Genomic DNA, 15,119 nt, shown 5'->3' on the forward strand with positions numbered 1-15,119 from the left:
TATAACAAATATAACTTAAATATATACAAATTATATTTCCTATTTTTTGTTTTTTATAATATTATCCATCATCATCATAATAATAATAATAATAATAATAATAATAATAATAATAATAATAATATAGTCTTTAATAATAAAGTTCTATCATGCATCCTAAAAAATTTTAATTTTGATCTAAATACATACTAAACATATAAAATAATAAATAGGTATGTTCTTGTATAAGAAGACGTTTTGAAGTATAACTCGTCCTAATAAAGAGATAAGTAACTTTTTTTCTATTCTATGGATGAGGCATACGTAAATTTTTCGTGAACAAAAGAGTTTGTTAGAATACTTACACAAAAGATTCTAACACTCAAATAAGTAAATCGTATTAAAATAATAATAACCCTCTTCTACTAAGTGTTTTTTTTTTTTTTGTATGTTAGTTGTTATCTACCGTTGCGTTTGTAAGTTGAGTCATAGATTACTAATTATACGCTAGTTGGCATTTGGTTTGTTATCCCTAATGCCTCGGCAAATTAGTTATTCAATTTCTATTATTATGTACATATATATACAATAGCTATTAGGGTATTTTTTTTTAACTTTTCCTTTGAGAATTCATTCAGCCCCTTTTTGAAAATTGGTTCTCTGTTTACTTCCCTTCTTTTCTCTCTCTGCGAACCATCTCTCTTTTCACCTTCTTCCCTTTATCCATTCTTTCTTTCTTTCTTTCTTTCTTTGTTCTCAGACTCATCTTACAGTATTTGATGAGAGTGAAGCCTCTCTTTCACCAATTTTCACATGGTGCGGTGAGCGTGGAGGAGAGGTAAATCTCTGATCGACGAGACTGAAGACAGAAGGCTTGGGATTTGACGCTGCAGCAGATTCATCGATTCTCACTTGTGTAATGGCTGATAATCAAGGAATAAGTTCTAATCCATTGGATGCTCAGTCAATCGCAACTTTCTTGAGCCAAATATCAACATTTCAAGCTCAAATGGCAAAGAACAATGTCAATCCAATGCAAGATCCGTCTAGCCCCTACTACATTCATCCAAGCGAAAATCCGGGTAATCCTTTAATCTCAATTACTCTCAATGCTAGCAATTATGGTTCGTGGAGTAGAGCAATGTTATTAGCTTTGAAAGGAAAGAACAAATTGAAGTTTGTAGATGGATCTCTTACAAAACCAAATGAGGATGATACACTATTTGAAGCTTGGGAAAGGTGCAATACATATGTAGTATCTTGGATCAATTTGTCATTGAGTCCTGAAATATCAGCAAGCGTGGTTTGGAATAACATTGCTTCGGACCTTTGGAAAGATTTGAAACATCGATATTATCAGGGAGATAAGTACAGAGTGGCTGAACTTCAGGAAGAATTATTCTCTATGAAGCAAGGCGATTTAAATGTAACTGCGTATTACACCAAATTAAAATCAATTTGGGAAGATCTAAACAATTTTAGACCGATACCTAATTGCAAAGGATGTGAATTTTCATGCTTATGTGGATTGGATGTGATACGACAATATAGGCGTGAAGACTATACAACTCGGTTTCTTCGGGGTCTAAATGATCAATACTCCACTGTGAGGTCGCAGTTGATGCTTATGAACCCAATCCCTGATATAAATTCTGCCTTCTCAATGTTGACTCAGCAGGAAAGACAATTTAGTGATACTCATGAGTCAAAAGTTTTCTTCAATAAGACTAATTCCGGACTTCAGCTTAGTGATGAGAGGAATCGAGGCAGAGGCAGAGGAAGAGGCAGGTTTCAGGCTGGGGGAAGAGGCAGAGGAAATCGAATACAGTGCACATTCTGTGATAAAACAGGACACACAGTGGATACATGCTATAAGAAGCATGGCTTGCCCCCTCATCTTAGGCAGAGGCAAGTTAGCAGCATCAATTACACGGCTGCTGAACTACCAACTGAGAAGAAAAGTGATGAATTCAGTCAGAGCAATCTAAGCAATTACCAAAAGGAAGCTAGTGATTCACCAAAATTAGATCTAACTTCTCACCAAAAGGAAGCTATTATCAAACTTCTCAATGGACAAGAGGCTCATGTGCAACCCCAAATTGCAAATCAGGCACAACGTTCCGCAAACACCACTTCGATGGGTCAAGGTAAAGGTATCATTTTAAAATACAGCACAAATATTTCATCCTTTGTTGCTGCAAAATCTTCCCTTTGGGTCATAGACACTGGGGCAACTGATCACGTGACATTTGATTTAAATGATTTTGAGTCATATATTCAAACCAGCCCCATAATTGTTAGAATGCCTGATGGGAGCCAAACGGTTAGTAGCACCATTGGTACCATTAGGTTCTCTAATCAATTATACATCACAAATGTACTTTTTATTCCAAATTTTGACTTCAAACTGATTTCTGTGTCTAAAATAACTAATGGATTGAAGTGCCAAATGCTTATAAATGATCAAATTTGTGAGATCCAGGACCAAGCTACTTTGAAGAGGATTGGAGTAGCTAAATGTGCGGATGGACTCTATACTATGGATAGTCAAGCTGTTGTTGGCATTAACAAGCATGTAAATCACTTCATTCATGATTCAAGCACTTCACCACACATTTATGCAGATGCTGTCACTTTGGACAGCAACTATGTGACTACACACACAGCAAATCATGTAACTGCACTCTGGCATTCACGCTTAGGACATGTTCCACGGTATAGACTAGAAATCATGCACAAAATTTATCCTTTAATTGATTGTAATGAGAACATAGATCCTTGCAACTCTTGTCATTTGGCAAAACAAAAAAGATTACCTTTCTCTTATAGCTTGACTGAATCTGTGAATTGTTTTGATTTGTTGCATGTGGATATTTGGGGCCCTATTTCCACCCCGTCTTTGCAAGGAGAAAAATATTTTTTAACGTTAGTTGATGACAAAAGTAGATATACTTGGGTTCATTGTATGAAAACAAAATCTGAGGCCTCTGAAATTTTAAAGAATTTTGTCAAATTTGTGCAAACTCAATTTAACAAAACCATAAAATGCTTCAGGTCAGATAATGGACCTGAATTTGCTTTGAAAACCTTTTATGCATCTCAAGGAATTTTGCATCAAACTTCTTGTGTTGAAACCCCACAACAAAACGGGATAGTGGAAAGAAAACACCAACATATTTTAGGCATTGCTCGAGCATTATTATTTCACTCATCGATACCTAAATGTTTTTGGAATTTTGCTATTCGACATGCAGTGTACTTAATAAACATTCAGCCTAGTCAATTTCTCAAAAATAAAGTTCCATTCGAAATTCTTTTTGGTACACTGCCAACTTTGTCAAATTTAAGAGTTTTTGGTTGCTTATCTTATGCATCAACCCTCACTAATGGGAGATCAAAGTTGGACCCAAGAGCTCGAAAGTGCATATTCTTGGGCTTTAAAGATGGTGCCAAAGGATTTACTCTTTTTGATTTGAATTCTAGAAATATTTTTATTTCAAGAAATGTTGTCTTTTATGAGGATTGCTTTCCATATTCTGTGATTTCTAATCATTCTCATGGACATGACCAACCTCAATTTGCATCCAACTTGCATCAAAACACCTTTGACCCCTTTATTGATGACACTACCAACTTGTGGAACCCTTTGCTGTCCAATCCTGCACACACTACATCTCCAAACATTACAAGTGGGGACAACCATCTCCCGAGTCCCATTTCATCACATGCATCACAAACTACTCATGCATCATTAACACCTCAGCCAGCGCACAACTCTTCATTACATACACCAACACCCCCAATTGAAGTAAGACAATCTTCAAGAATAAAGAAAATGCCAACGTACCTTAAGGACTACCATTGTAAGATACATACCACAACATCTACTATCAATTCTCTTTGCAGGTACCCGATATCACAATATATATCTTATGATGCACTTAGTCCCAAACACAAGTCTTTTTCTTTGGCTGTTGCTACAACTGTTGTGCCTAGCAATTATGAGGAAGCAATTGTTCATCCTTGCTGGAGAGAAGCCATTCATAGTGAACTGGAGGCTTTGAAGCAAAATCAAACTTGGTGCATTACAAAACTCCCTGCTGGTAAGAAACCTATAGGTTGCAAGTGGGTGTTTCGGGTCAAACTTCACCCCGACGGTTCCGTTGAACGCTACAAGGCCAGGCTTGTAGCAAAAGGATTTACCCAAATAGAAGGGGTTGATTTTATAGACACGTTCAGTCCAGTGGTTCGCATGACAACCATGAGAATTGTATTGGCCTTAGCTGCGGCCAAGCAGTGGCACATCAAGCAGTTAGACGTTAACACCGCTTTCCTTCACGGTGATTTGAATGAGGAAGTATACATGAAACTTCCTCCTGGGCTCGATTATCTGGCTGTAAGATCAGATTCAGTTTGTAAACTTCAAAAATCTCTTTATGGGTTGAGACAAGCAAGTCGACAATGGAACTTAAAGTTGACTGAAACTCTCACCACTGCGGGCTTCACCAAATCTGAATCAGATCACTCTTTATATACGAAAATCACTTCTCAGGGGGTTACTATCATTATGGTTTATGTTGATGACCTGGTTTTGACTGGTGACGACTTGGATGAAATTGAGAGAATCAAAAAGTTACTTGATCTGCGGTTTAAAATTAAAGATTTGGGTGATTTAAAGTATTTCTTAGGAATGGAAGTGGCCAGATCCTCCAAAGGAATTCACATCTGTCAGAGAAAATATGCGCTTGACATCCTCAAAGATTTTGGGTACTTAGATTGCAAACCTGTTAGCACGCCTATGGATTACACTTGTGCTTCCAAATTGTCACGAGATAGTGGCACTGCTCTAGCTGATCGCACTCCTTACCGGCAGCTCGTTGGAAGACTATTATACCTAACCAATACACGGCCAGACATTGCCTATGCTATGGGGCGACTTAGTCAGTTCATTGATTGCCCAACTGATGAGCACATGCGGGCAGCTTTTCGTGTGTTAAAATACTTAAAAGGATGCCCATCCGTTGGTGTTTTCTTTTCAGCAGACAATGACCTCAAGCTCACTGGTTTTGCCGATGCCGATTGGGCAACATGTGCAGATACTCGAAAGTCTATCACTGGCCACTGCTTCTATCTTGGGAGTTCCTTAATTAGTTGGAAGAGTAAGAAACAAAGCACCGTCGCTAGATCCTCATCCGAGGCAGAATATCGAGCCTTGGCATTGGCTACTTGCCAAGCTCAATGGCTGTCTTTCATCATGCATGACCTTGGATTGCCCCTAACGAAGCCGATTACTCTCTTTTGTGACAATAGATCCGCCATTCACATTGCCACTAATCCTATTTTTCATGAACGCACAAAGCATATCGAGGTGGATTGCCACACCGCTCGGAATCAGCACCTTTCTGGCCTCACTCACTTGATGCCAGTCTCCTCGTCCAATCAGCTTGCAGATTTTCTGACAAAGGCTTTGGCACCAGGTCCTTTTGCGATTAACCTTTCCAAACTAGGCCTTCTAAACATTCACAGTCCTAGTTTGCGGGAGGGTGTAAGTTGAGTCATAGATTACTAATTATACGCTAGTTGGCATTTGGTTTGTTATCCCTAATGCCTCGGCAAATTAGTTATTCAATTTCTATTATTATGTACATATATATACAATAGCTATTAGGGTATTTTTTTTTAACTTTTCCTTTGAGAATTCATTCAGCCCCTTTTTGAATATTGGTTCTCTGTTTACTTCCCTTCTTTTCTCTCTCTGCGAACCATCTCTCTTTTCACCTTCTTCCCTTTATCCATTCTTTCTTTCTTTCTTTCTTTCTTTGTTCTCAGACTCATCTTACAGTATTTGATGAGAGTGAAGCCTCTCTTTCACCAATTTTCACAGCGTTTGTGTGGATTGTCCTCTTATAGACTCTCTTTAGTTTGTTATACTTATTTAAACTCTATTTGTTGTCGAACTTAAAAGGAATGTGATAGCTAGTGTGAATTCATAATTCAGTTAGTAATTTGATCTTATCCTTTGCTATGAACATTCTTTGAGTTATATAACTACCTCGTCGTGCTGAGTTATACAAATAGATAAAGTAGGGAAAATTGTATTATTTTCTAGTCGTAGCTAACTTAGATAAAATGCCTGCTCGGTTGTTGTTTTTCCTAAATACAGATTAAGGTAACATGTGGATGAGTTCAAACTTAACATAAAAAAAAAAAAAAAACGAAATAAATTGTTCAACAAGTGCTAAGTATTGTTGAAGCAAAGGATCGCATACGTGGTAGTTACCATTTACCTGTTCGACGATTGGTAGAGTCACAATGCATTGTGAGGTTGGAGATATTAAAATCTTTAGTATGACGTAGCCTTGCGAGTAGTGCCTCATATTTGACCTAGTTATTACTTGCCTTGAATGCAAATTGTAATGATAAGGAGTGTTAGGGGATCAGTAACTTTTGTAATTTGTAGCCATCAAATAATCATCAATGATGATTTTAATGGTGTGAGATTGGTGTGAGATTTCATCTAATGACTCACTTTTCTTTGCTGGTTACATGCTGGCTAGAATTTAGAAAAGTTACTGAGTCCCTAGACTTTTCCAATTGTAAAGTTCTATGACAAGTTAATAATTATCTTTTAGTAAAGTGCTTGCCCCACATCTTTCAATGTTTGATGCTCCATCTACATGAAGGTTTCTTATGTCTAACTCCTAATGAGATGTGAACTCGACGATGAAATCAACGAGTATTTGTGATTTTAATGCTCCTCGAGTTTTATATTGCATGTCAAATTTAGAGAGCTTGATTGATCACTTTATAAATCGACTAACTAGCTCAGGTTTGGATAGAACTTGTCTTAGTGCCTGGTCTATTCGCGCTATAACGGTGTGGCTTTGGAGGTAGTGCTGTGGTTGTCAGCCTGTGATGACTAATGTTAAAGCGAGCTTTTCAAGCTTTGAATATCTAACCTCAGCATGCTATAAGACTTTGCTTATGAAATAAACTATGTGTTGGGAGTTTTGTAGCACCCTAATATTTTTGAACTAGTCTTAAGTTTTATTTGAATTATATTGGTTGTTGATACTCAAATTTTATGAAATTTTTGAAATAAAATATTTATAAAAAATAATTTATAAAAAAATAGTGGATAACTAGTTTTTATTTTTGAAAGCCATTTGAAAATAAATTATTAGAATCATTAATAGTTGGAAAATAGAAATATGGACCTCGTGATTCTAACATGGAAAATGGGCATACTAAACTATAAAGCTAAAAACAATGACAAACTTTACTCATATCAATTAATCATATAAAAAACAAATAGCATAGCCACATTTGTAGTCACTCAGTAAAGATAAAATAAGATACACAGAAAATTCTAATTCTCACTTTGCATAACTTGACTAAAACCAATCGTCTATTCTTCATTCTTAATATGAATTTGAACAAGTGCTTAACATTCTGTATCTATATCCTTGATATCTCGCTCTTAATCATCTTATAGTGTACTGATCTTTTCAACTCAATCGAGTAGCATATTATTTTGCACTGCGTCGTTCCTGAAGATGGTACGGGGAGAGGGGTGAGACACAAAAGTTTTTTTAGTAGTTTATCTATATGGTATCATCGTATCCATCCGCAACCACTCCAAATTTCAAAATAAAAATAGTGGCGATGTAATGTTGTTCAATTATTATTTTCAAAAGTCTTTGTTAATCGGAGTGGTGTGACTTTTAAACGCTTCTTATTTACTTATGTTATGACACATGTGACTCATGAGTGAATGTTTATAACATTAAATCATACAGAATGCAAAATGAACTTTGACTTGATTTTTCTTAACATTCTCCTAACTTTTCTTTACATGAAAATAAAATAATCCCTTGTTAGACATACACTCTTATGTAATGCATGAAATTGACTTTAACTTATCTTACGCATTCTTTTAACATTACTTTGACGTTGGAGGGTATTGAGCTCAAATTGTGTATAAAATTGATCGGAGTCATTTTCCTTTACCAAAGGTTCAATAATCAATTTAGGAAAGGTTTGCCATGTATTATATTGTAAGGACTAGGGCGAATAACCACTAGAAATTGTATATCTGTCACCTTAGTGTATGGGTGTTCTCCTATGGTTGCTTTTAAACATACATAACCTAGTAAATGGACTCTTTTACTAAAAAACCCTACCAGCTCTCCAGATGATGAGTGGAACAAGACATCGATATTGCTTCTTAGGTCTAACAATGCCTTTTTGACTAATTGGTTTTCAACTAGTATTGAGATAACTACTAGATCATCGAGGTTTGAGTTGGGAGATTTAAAATTCGTATGCTTGAAAGTGATGGGTGGCATATCAAGCTAACTTGATTGACAAATGTTAGTGCCTTCCATCACAAAAATCCTTCGGTAAGTGTGTTTCCTTGTCGAGCTAGTACAACCTTTGACAACAAAATCACTTGAAATACAATTAATTATACCTCAGGGTTGTGTTGGTGTATCAGAGATAACCCATTTGTTTTTGTCTTTATGTTTTATTCCAGTTGAAACTGTGCCTCGTGTTGTTGGGTATGTGCTGTTATGAGGTGCTCAGTGTGTTTGGTTGACAATGTACTTGTTCAGGAGCCTTTGCTGAGCTAACCTTTCAAAGAGGTCCTTGGCTACTACATAGTCATAAGTAGTGTTTCCGTATTTTTTATGAAAGGTGTAATACTTTGATGTGTCCATGTACGTCTGGTCTTGATAAGTGTCTGCTTGCTCAGAGGTCTAATGAGTATTGAATGTAGGATTTTATTAATAATCTCCTCTCTTTTGTGTTGAACTGTGTGTATGAATCATATCAAGGCGTCAATTTGAATGGCTTTCAATTATTGCGGGAACCCTGAGACTTGTTGCGCTTATCATCCTCCTGGTTGAAAGTGTGCTTCTCATTTCTCCTAGCTTGGGGAACCTCTTTTATCTCCATTTGTTCTTTGGCCTTGTCACGAAATTCTGCTAAAGTCTTTGGTTTGGCAAACAACGAGGGCTTCTTAAAATTTTTCTGGTCAAAGACTGAAGGTTCTCAAGTGAGTTGAGAAGGGAATTGAATCAAAGAACCACTTTTATAGATAATGCAGCGGATTAATAAATCAGGAGATTATTTGTGATTTTTTCTCCTGATTATGTATAACAGAAAATACAGAAAACATGAAAGGAGAAGAGTGACACATCCTGGTTCAACCGCGAAGTGCAATGTGACCTATGTCCAGTCTCCACTACAACAATGATAGAATATTTACTATAATCAAGATATATTACAATCACCAATTCCAAGAGACTCACACTCTTGTAAACCACATAAACTATCCCAATCTTAGTAAATCACCTAGGTGCTAATCCAACCTAGTTAAACGGAACCAAGTGCACTCAAACCCAATACACTTTCCAAATCAAAACTATCAAACAAAGGTTAATGATTTTTTGATGCACTACTCTCTTTGCTATTTATATCTCTCAAAATAAACTTGAATCTATAAAAGAGAAATAAGAACACACTCAAAAACAAGAAAAAACAAGGGTTGTTTCTATGGTCTTCAATATGCACGAAACTGGTTGCCTTCTTCCTTGATAGAATATTCTTTGATAGAGTTTGAATGCTTTCTTTAATGTTGGAATCTTTCCTAATTTGATCAAGCTAGGCGTTGCACCTTTAACGCTCTTAGCCGTTGGTTTGAATGAGAATTCATTTCTTGTTTAGCTTGATAAAAATGCAGTAGCTATTCAATTGCTCATGAGGTTGATTCTTGGAGTGTTTCTTGCTATTTTTATTGTGCAATCTCTTTCCTAACTTAGTTTGATATGATATGCATATTAATGTTGATGATTTGCACAATTCCATCTTGCTTGATTGATCATCCTTGATTGATTCCTATGATGCTCATCATAAAGATTAGTTATAATAGAAAATAGTTAATTATATTTGTCATCATTAGATACCAAATCAACTCTTAACTCAACAAAATACCACTTTTGAGAGCATGGAGGTGGATGTGTGGATTAAGATAGGGAATTCCATTGCTATTTTGCTTAATTTTGCCATATAATCTTAGTTGCTTTCATGCTGGCCCTGCTTGATGGTGTTCAGGTAGTTGAAGTCATGGACATATATTTTTGAGACAATAAAGTTGTTAGTAAAAATATCAGCAAACTCCAAAAATGCAGAAATAGAACTTGCAATCAGTGAATAAAACTATAGTAAAGCAGCACCATCTAAAAAGTTCAAAAATCAACGATATAAGATAGAGTTCAGAGTCACTGTTCAGTAACATCATAGAACGGAATCCGGTGATATGTAAGTTCGGGTCACTGAGTCCATCATATGACATTAGGTTGTAGGTAGAGTGAAGTTCATGAGCATTTAGAAACTCATGATCTCCTTAGAAAAGAGATTAGAGGGTCATTTAGCTCCTTTAGTTGGAGTTGCCTCTACAGTGTTGGTCTTGAAGGTATGGTCATCATTCACGTTGCCATTAGTGTTAACCTTCATATCATCATTACGCCGAGCTAACTGCTCTTCCATCCTCTGGTTTTTAGCTTGTAGTGCAACAACCATGGTCAATAACTCCTTGGGCGTCAACATGAAAGGGGATTGTTCATCGACCATGGTTAGATTCCTGCAAAAAGACAAAAAAAAATATGGAAACAAAAAATAATGGGGTGAGTATAATAACTCGGCCAATGGTGGACTCCAAATATTTTTGTGTAGGAAGACTCGTCGAGGTATAACTCGTCCCGATAAAGGGAGAAGTAACTTCGTCCTACTCTTTGGATGAAGTATACGCTGATTTTTTGTGAACAAAAAGGCACGTCAAGATACTTGAAAAAATACTTCGACACTCAAATCAATAAAGTGTCTTGAAATAATAATAATAATAATCTTTTTCTATAAAGTATAGTTTTTGTATGTTGTTATCTTGCTTTGCCTTTGGGTGGATCGTTCTCTTTTAGACACTCTTAATTAGTCCATTAGACTTGACTTATTTAAACTCTATCTGTTGCTGAACTTAAAGGGAATGTGGCAGCTTGAGTGTAATATAGTTGGCAATCTGATCTTATCCTTTGTTGCGGACATTCTCCGATTTATAACTACCTTGTGCCAAGTTATACAGATCATAGTAGTTAAAATATCGATTTAACTCTTAAAATCTTCTGATATTACGATTTTACGATTTAAATCTTGTTAAGATTTTACGTTTTACATTCTTAATTTACATTTTCGATTTCACGTAAAATCTCAATTTTTTCTACCTTGATACGGATGGTATCAAGTTAGATGTGTTACAGAATAATATTTTTTGTTCATAAAAATATAATTGAATTGCTCTTAATCTTAAAATCAGCCCCCTTTTCTCTCGTCTTAGTTAAAATCATTTCCAATAATGCACAAATCTAATTTCTTTAGTCTACTCATTTGGCAAAAAAAATTTCAATTAGAGCTAAATTTATATTCACTCTCTATTTTTGTTTTTCAAACCAAAGACCAAATTATTTGATATTAATTGATAATAACTTTATAATATTTCAATCAAAGCCGTCATAATGGGCTAGCCTATCGGACTGGATCATTTAAGAACAATAAATGAGTGGATTTTTGGCTCTAAAAGTAGACCTATAAAAATGAGATGTTAAATAGGTTTAACTCAATTAACCTATAATTAAATGGGCTGGCTTGCAAAATAAATTAGCTGACCTGTTTAGCTCGTTTAATTTTTTCTTATTATTTTTTTTTATATATCTTAGGTTCTAACAAAAAATATTTCAAGTTTCAACCCAATAATTAAAAGGGCAAATTTTTTTTCCTGAAGTTAATATTTTAATCTAAAACATGATTAATTTAAATTGAAAATGACCTATTTAGACAAAAAACACAAGTTGATCTATTTAGCCAGGATACCATTTCATAGAGTTTTTTTTTTGTGACTATATTAATCGCCATCTGTGGGGATCGAACCCACGACCACGTGGTTAAAAGCCACGCGCTCTACCGCTGAGCTAAGATGGCTTATAAAATTCTAAATCATCATGCTTCACTATTGCTACCAACACTTGAGTAAAATTGTTTGAAATATATTGCACACTAAATATAATAGGTAACTGATTAATATTAATCTAGATATATTAATTAGAATTAGATATATGTATATTTATCAATTGGTCAGACTTGATATCACTTTCAGTTAACACTTTGAAATGCCGAGAATCAACATTAACTCTATTTTAAAAATACTTGTTATAGTGACAATTCAAATATCCTTATATATGTATATTGAAAAAACTTAAATTATAATAGCAACTTTAGTTGGGGACAAAAGAACGAAGTTTATGATTATCTAATAAATAAAAAATTTCAAAAATGTTACATTGTATAGGTTTATCACGTCAAGAAATAGAGATCAGGATGGGCCAAACGAAAATGCAAAGATATAAGTTGTTTGAGGAGATAAAATATGATTTATATCTTGGTTGTAAAAACTTTTTGACATTATCATTCATAATTCAACATTATAAAGTGAATTTCTTATATTTGATAAATTTTAAGCAATGTTAGAGATTGGGTTATGCTATCATTATGTCAATAACTTTCTATATATACTCCTCTCATACTTTTTTTTTTCTTTTTTTTTTTTCAAAAAAAAATCAAAAAATTATTGATATTAAAATAAATTCAAAGTCAAGTGCTGAAATGCATGCAAAGTTCTTGAGAAGGATGGAAGTCAAGCAAGAAAAGATGCTTCATTATCGACAACAATAACAATAATAACGACGACAACAATAATAACAACAACAATTGAGGCTGATCAAAATTCTTGGTAATAGGGAAAGGGAATGGAATTAAACAAAAAAAAACCATTTTTGCAAAAGAAAAAGAGGAGATTATAAAAAAAAAAAACTCTTGCAAAAGAAAAATAGCTGGTTTTAGAAAAAAAAATACATTTACAAAAATAGCTACATTGTCAATTGATAAATTTCTTGTTAAGTTAACAATAAGTCTAATGAAAAAAACATAATTCGATGAGAACAAATGAGATAATATTGAGTAGTAAGACGAGGATTATATTAATCCAAGTGTCGCTAAGGATATAGATAAAACAACCAAATGTTATTTTTTGAAATCTCTTAATACTATTTAGTTTTTTGCTTGTTAATTATTTTATCTCTTCTATTGTTCAGTTCTTTACATATGTTAATCATTTGAACTATTACAATTATCTTTTTCTCTTTTGTTGTATTTTGGTAGTTTGAGGTTTTTGTTCTTTTACTATTCTTTAGTTCTATCAGGTAGTGTTTGTTTTGAGGTATTAGGACAAAGATTGAGAAACTGAAACACAGTATCATGTTTGTTGGTTCAGAGACTGGTACTAAAATTTTTGTTTCTGTCCCTAAAATTTCAGTATTTCAGTATCTCCAAAAAGTAGGGACACAGGGGACTGAAATTTTTAGAGACAGAGACTGAAATTTTAATAACATTTTATACCTAAAATACCTTCATTTCAATTAATTAATTCCAATTTTATCTTTTGTGTAAATTAAATTAGAGTTTTATTCTTGTTTCAATTTCTGTCTCTCACTTTGCACCAAATAAAATACTAAAATTTATTTCGGTCTCTGTCTCTTAGTCTCAGTCTCTCAGTTTTAGTCTTTCAGTCTCTGTCTCTCTACCAAACACTACCTCACTATTTAGGGAGCGGGCTCATGTATTCACGGTCACAAATTATTTTTATTCTAATTTATGATATAATAATTTTAGCCACTTCAAATATATGCATATGGGTGTTACATTCTTTTTTTTAGATGATTATTTATTCGTGAAACTACTAATTAATCAACAAAAAAGGAAGTGCACCAATTTTTCGAGTATGAATTGATTTGTTAAAATCTTGACAAGAATTATATATAAGGATTTGAAGTTTAGTTGGAGACCATCAGACCAAAATTGATCAAAACTGAAAATGCCATTGTTGTAGCTTCGCCAAATCCACACAGCAGTCAAGAAAAGAAAACCATTCTTCTTAACATTTAAAGCAAACCAATTCTGTAAATTATAGTTCGAGAAAAAAGATTAAGAAAAAAAGTCGTTCCTATGTCACATAATTTTAGCCATGCTACAATTACGCAAACAATGAAAAATAGACTCCACTCCATTGTAGCAACGAGGACAAATATTAGAATTAGCAATATCTCTTTTAGTTCGGAAAGATGCAATAGACAAAGTCTCATGAAAAGCAAGTCGCACACGAAATTTAATTTTTTCTGGAATTTTTAATCTCCACACTTACTGCCAATTATTGTTATGCTGCCAATAAAAGATTTTGCGCAACCCATTCATACCCATTCTTGGCCGTATAAAAGTTAGAATGTCCCCAAATTCAACCAGTTTGTGGTCCACATTAAGCAATAGAGTTGTATTTGTTGAGCTCAACCCGCACATTATCGGGAATAGAAGAATAATACTTCTTTAAACACCACCTACTATCCCCCAAATATCTTGCACCTTGAAATCCAAATAACTAATATGAATATAAGGAACATTCATTCGCAAAGGGTCCTCTAATTTTTATTTGTCAAATTAGAAAGATTGATCCAACAATTTAATACATCAAAAATACTCTTCTTTAAGATGGATTATGGATAGAAAGAAGCTCACAAAGTGAAGTATCAGATAAATATTTAGCTATCATCATTTGAACCTAAAATTTCTCTTTTCTATATAAAAGATGTCAAATTAGTTTTTTCAAGAGAACAATGTTCATTTAGCGAGCATTTTTGATATCAATGTTCATTGTTTAATAGTGGCTAGGTTATGAATTATGATAAGAAATTAAGAAATGTGGATAAATAATTTAGGCTCGTTAATTTTTTTTTTTGAGATTTATTATGATTGATTAATTAAAAATTTAAATTAAAAATAATTGATTTCTACACAATAATATTTTTATGGGTTAGTTCAACAAGTTTTGTAGACTTTTTTTAATTTTAATCTTATAATTTTACAAATAAAAAAAAAAACTAAATTCTACTTATTTAACAAAATAAGGTGGTCCGAATTGAGTCTAAAAGAATGACAAAACTCTTCTACGTGTGAAATTTATGCAGAAACTGTTCTAAACG

General features: G+C 33.9%; 1 protein-coding gene and 1 non-coding gene across 2 annotated transcripts; one reads left to right on the forward strand and one right to left on the reverse strand.

Moving 5' to 3' along the window:
• The first annotated feature begins 744 nt into the window (after window positions 1–744).
• LOC112747297 (uncharacterized) lies at window positions 745–2,869 on the forward strand. The gene is made up of 2 exons (XM_025795248.3): window positions 745–2,126; window positions 2,462–2,869. The coding sequence occupies exons 1-2, from the start codon at window positions 899–901 to the stop codon at window positions 2,494–2,496; spliced, it is 1,263 nt and encodes a 420-aa protein (XP_025651033.1). The 5' UTR covers window positions 745–898; the 3' UTR covers window positions 2,497–2,869.
• Window positions 2,870–11,940: 9,071 nt separating this feature from the next.
• On the reverse strand, window positions 11,941–12,012 carry TRNAK-UUU (transfer RNA lysine (anticodon UUU)). The gene has a single exon. It is a non-coding gene; the product is annotated as a tRNA-Lys (tRNA).
• Window positions 12,013–15,119: the final 3,107 nt, after the last annotated feature.

This window comes from Arachis hypogaea, chromosome 15 (assembly GCF_003086295.3).
Source record: "Arachis hypogaea cultivar Tifrunner chromosome 15, arahy.Tifrunner.gnm2.J5K5, whole genome shotgun sequence".
Classification (NCBI taxonomy): domain Eukaryota; kingdom Viridiplantae; phylum Streptophyta; class Magnoliopsida; order Fabales; family Fabaceae; genus Arachis; species Arachis hypogaea.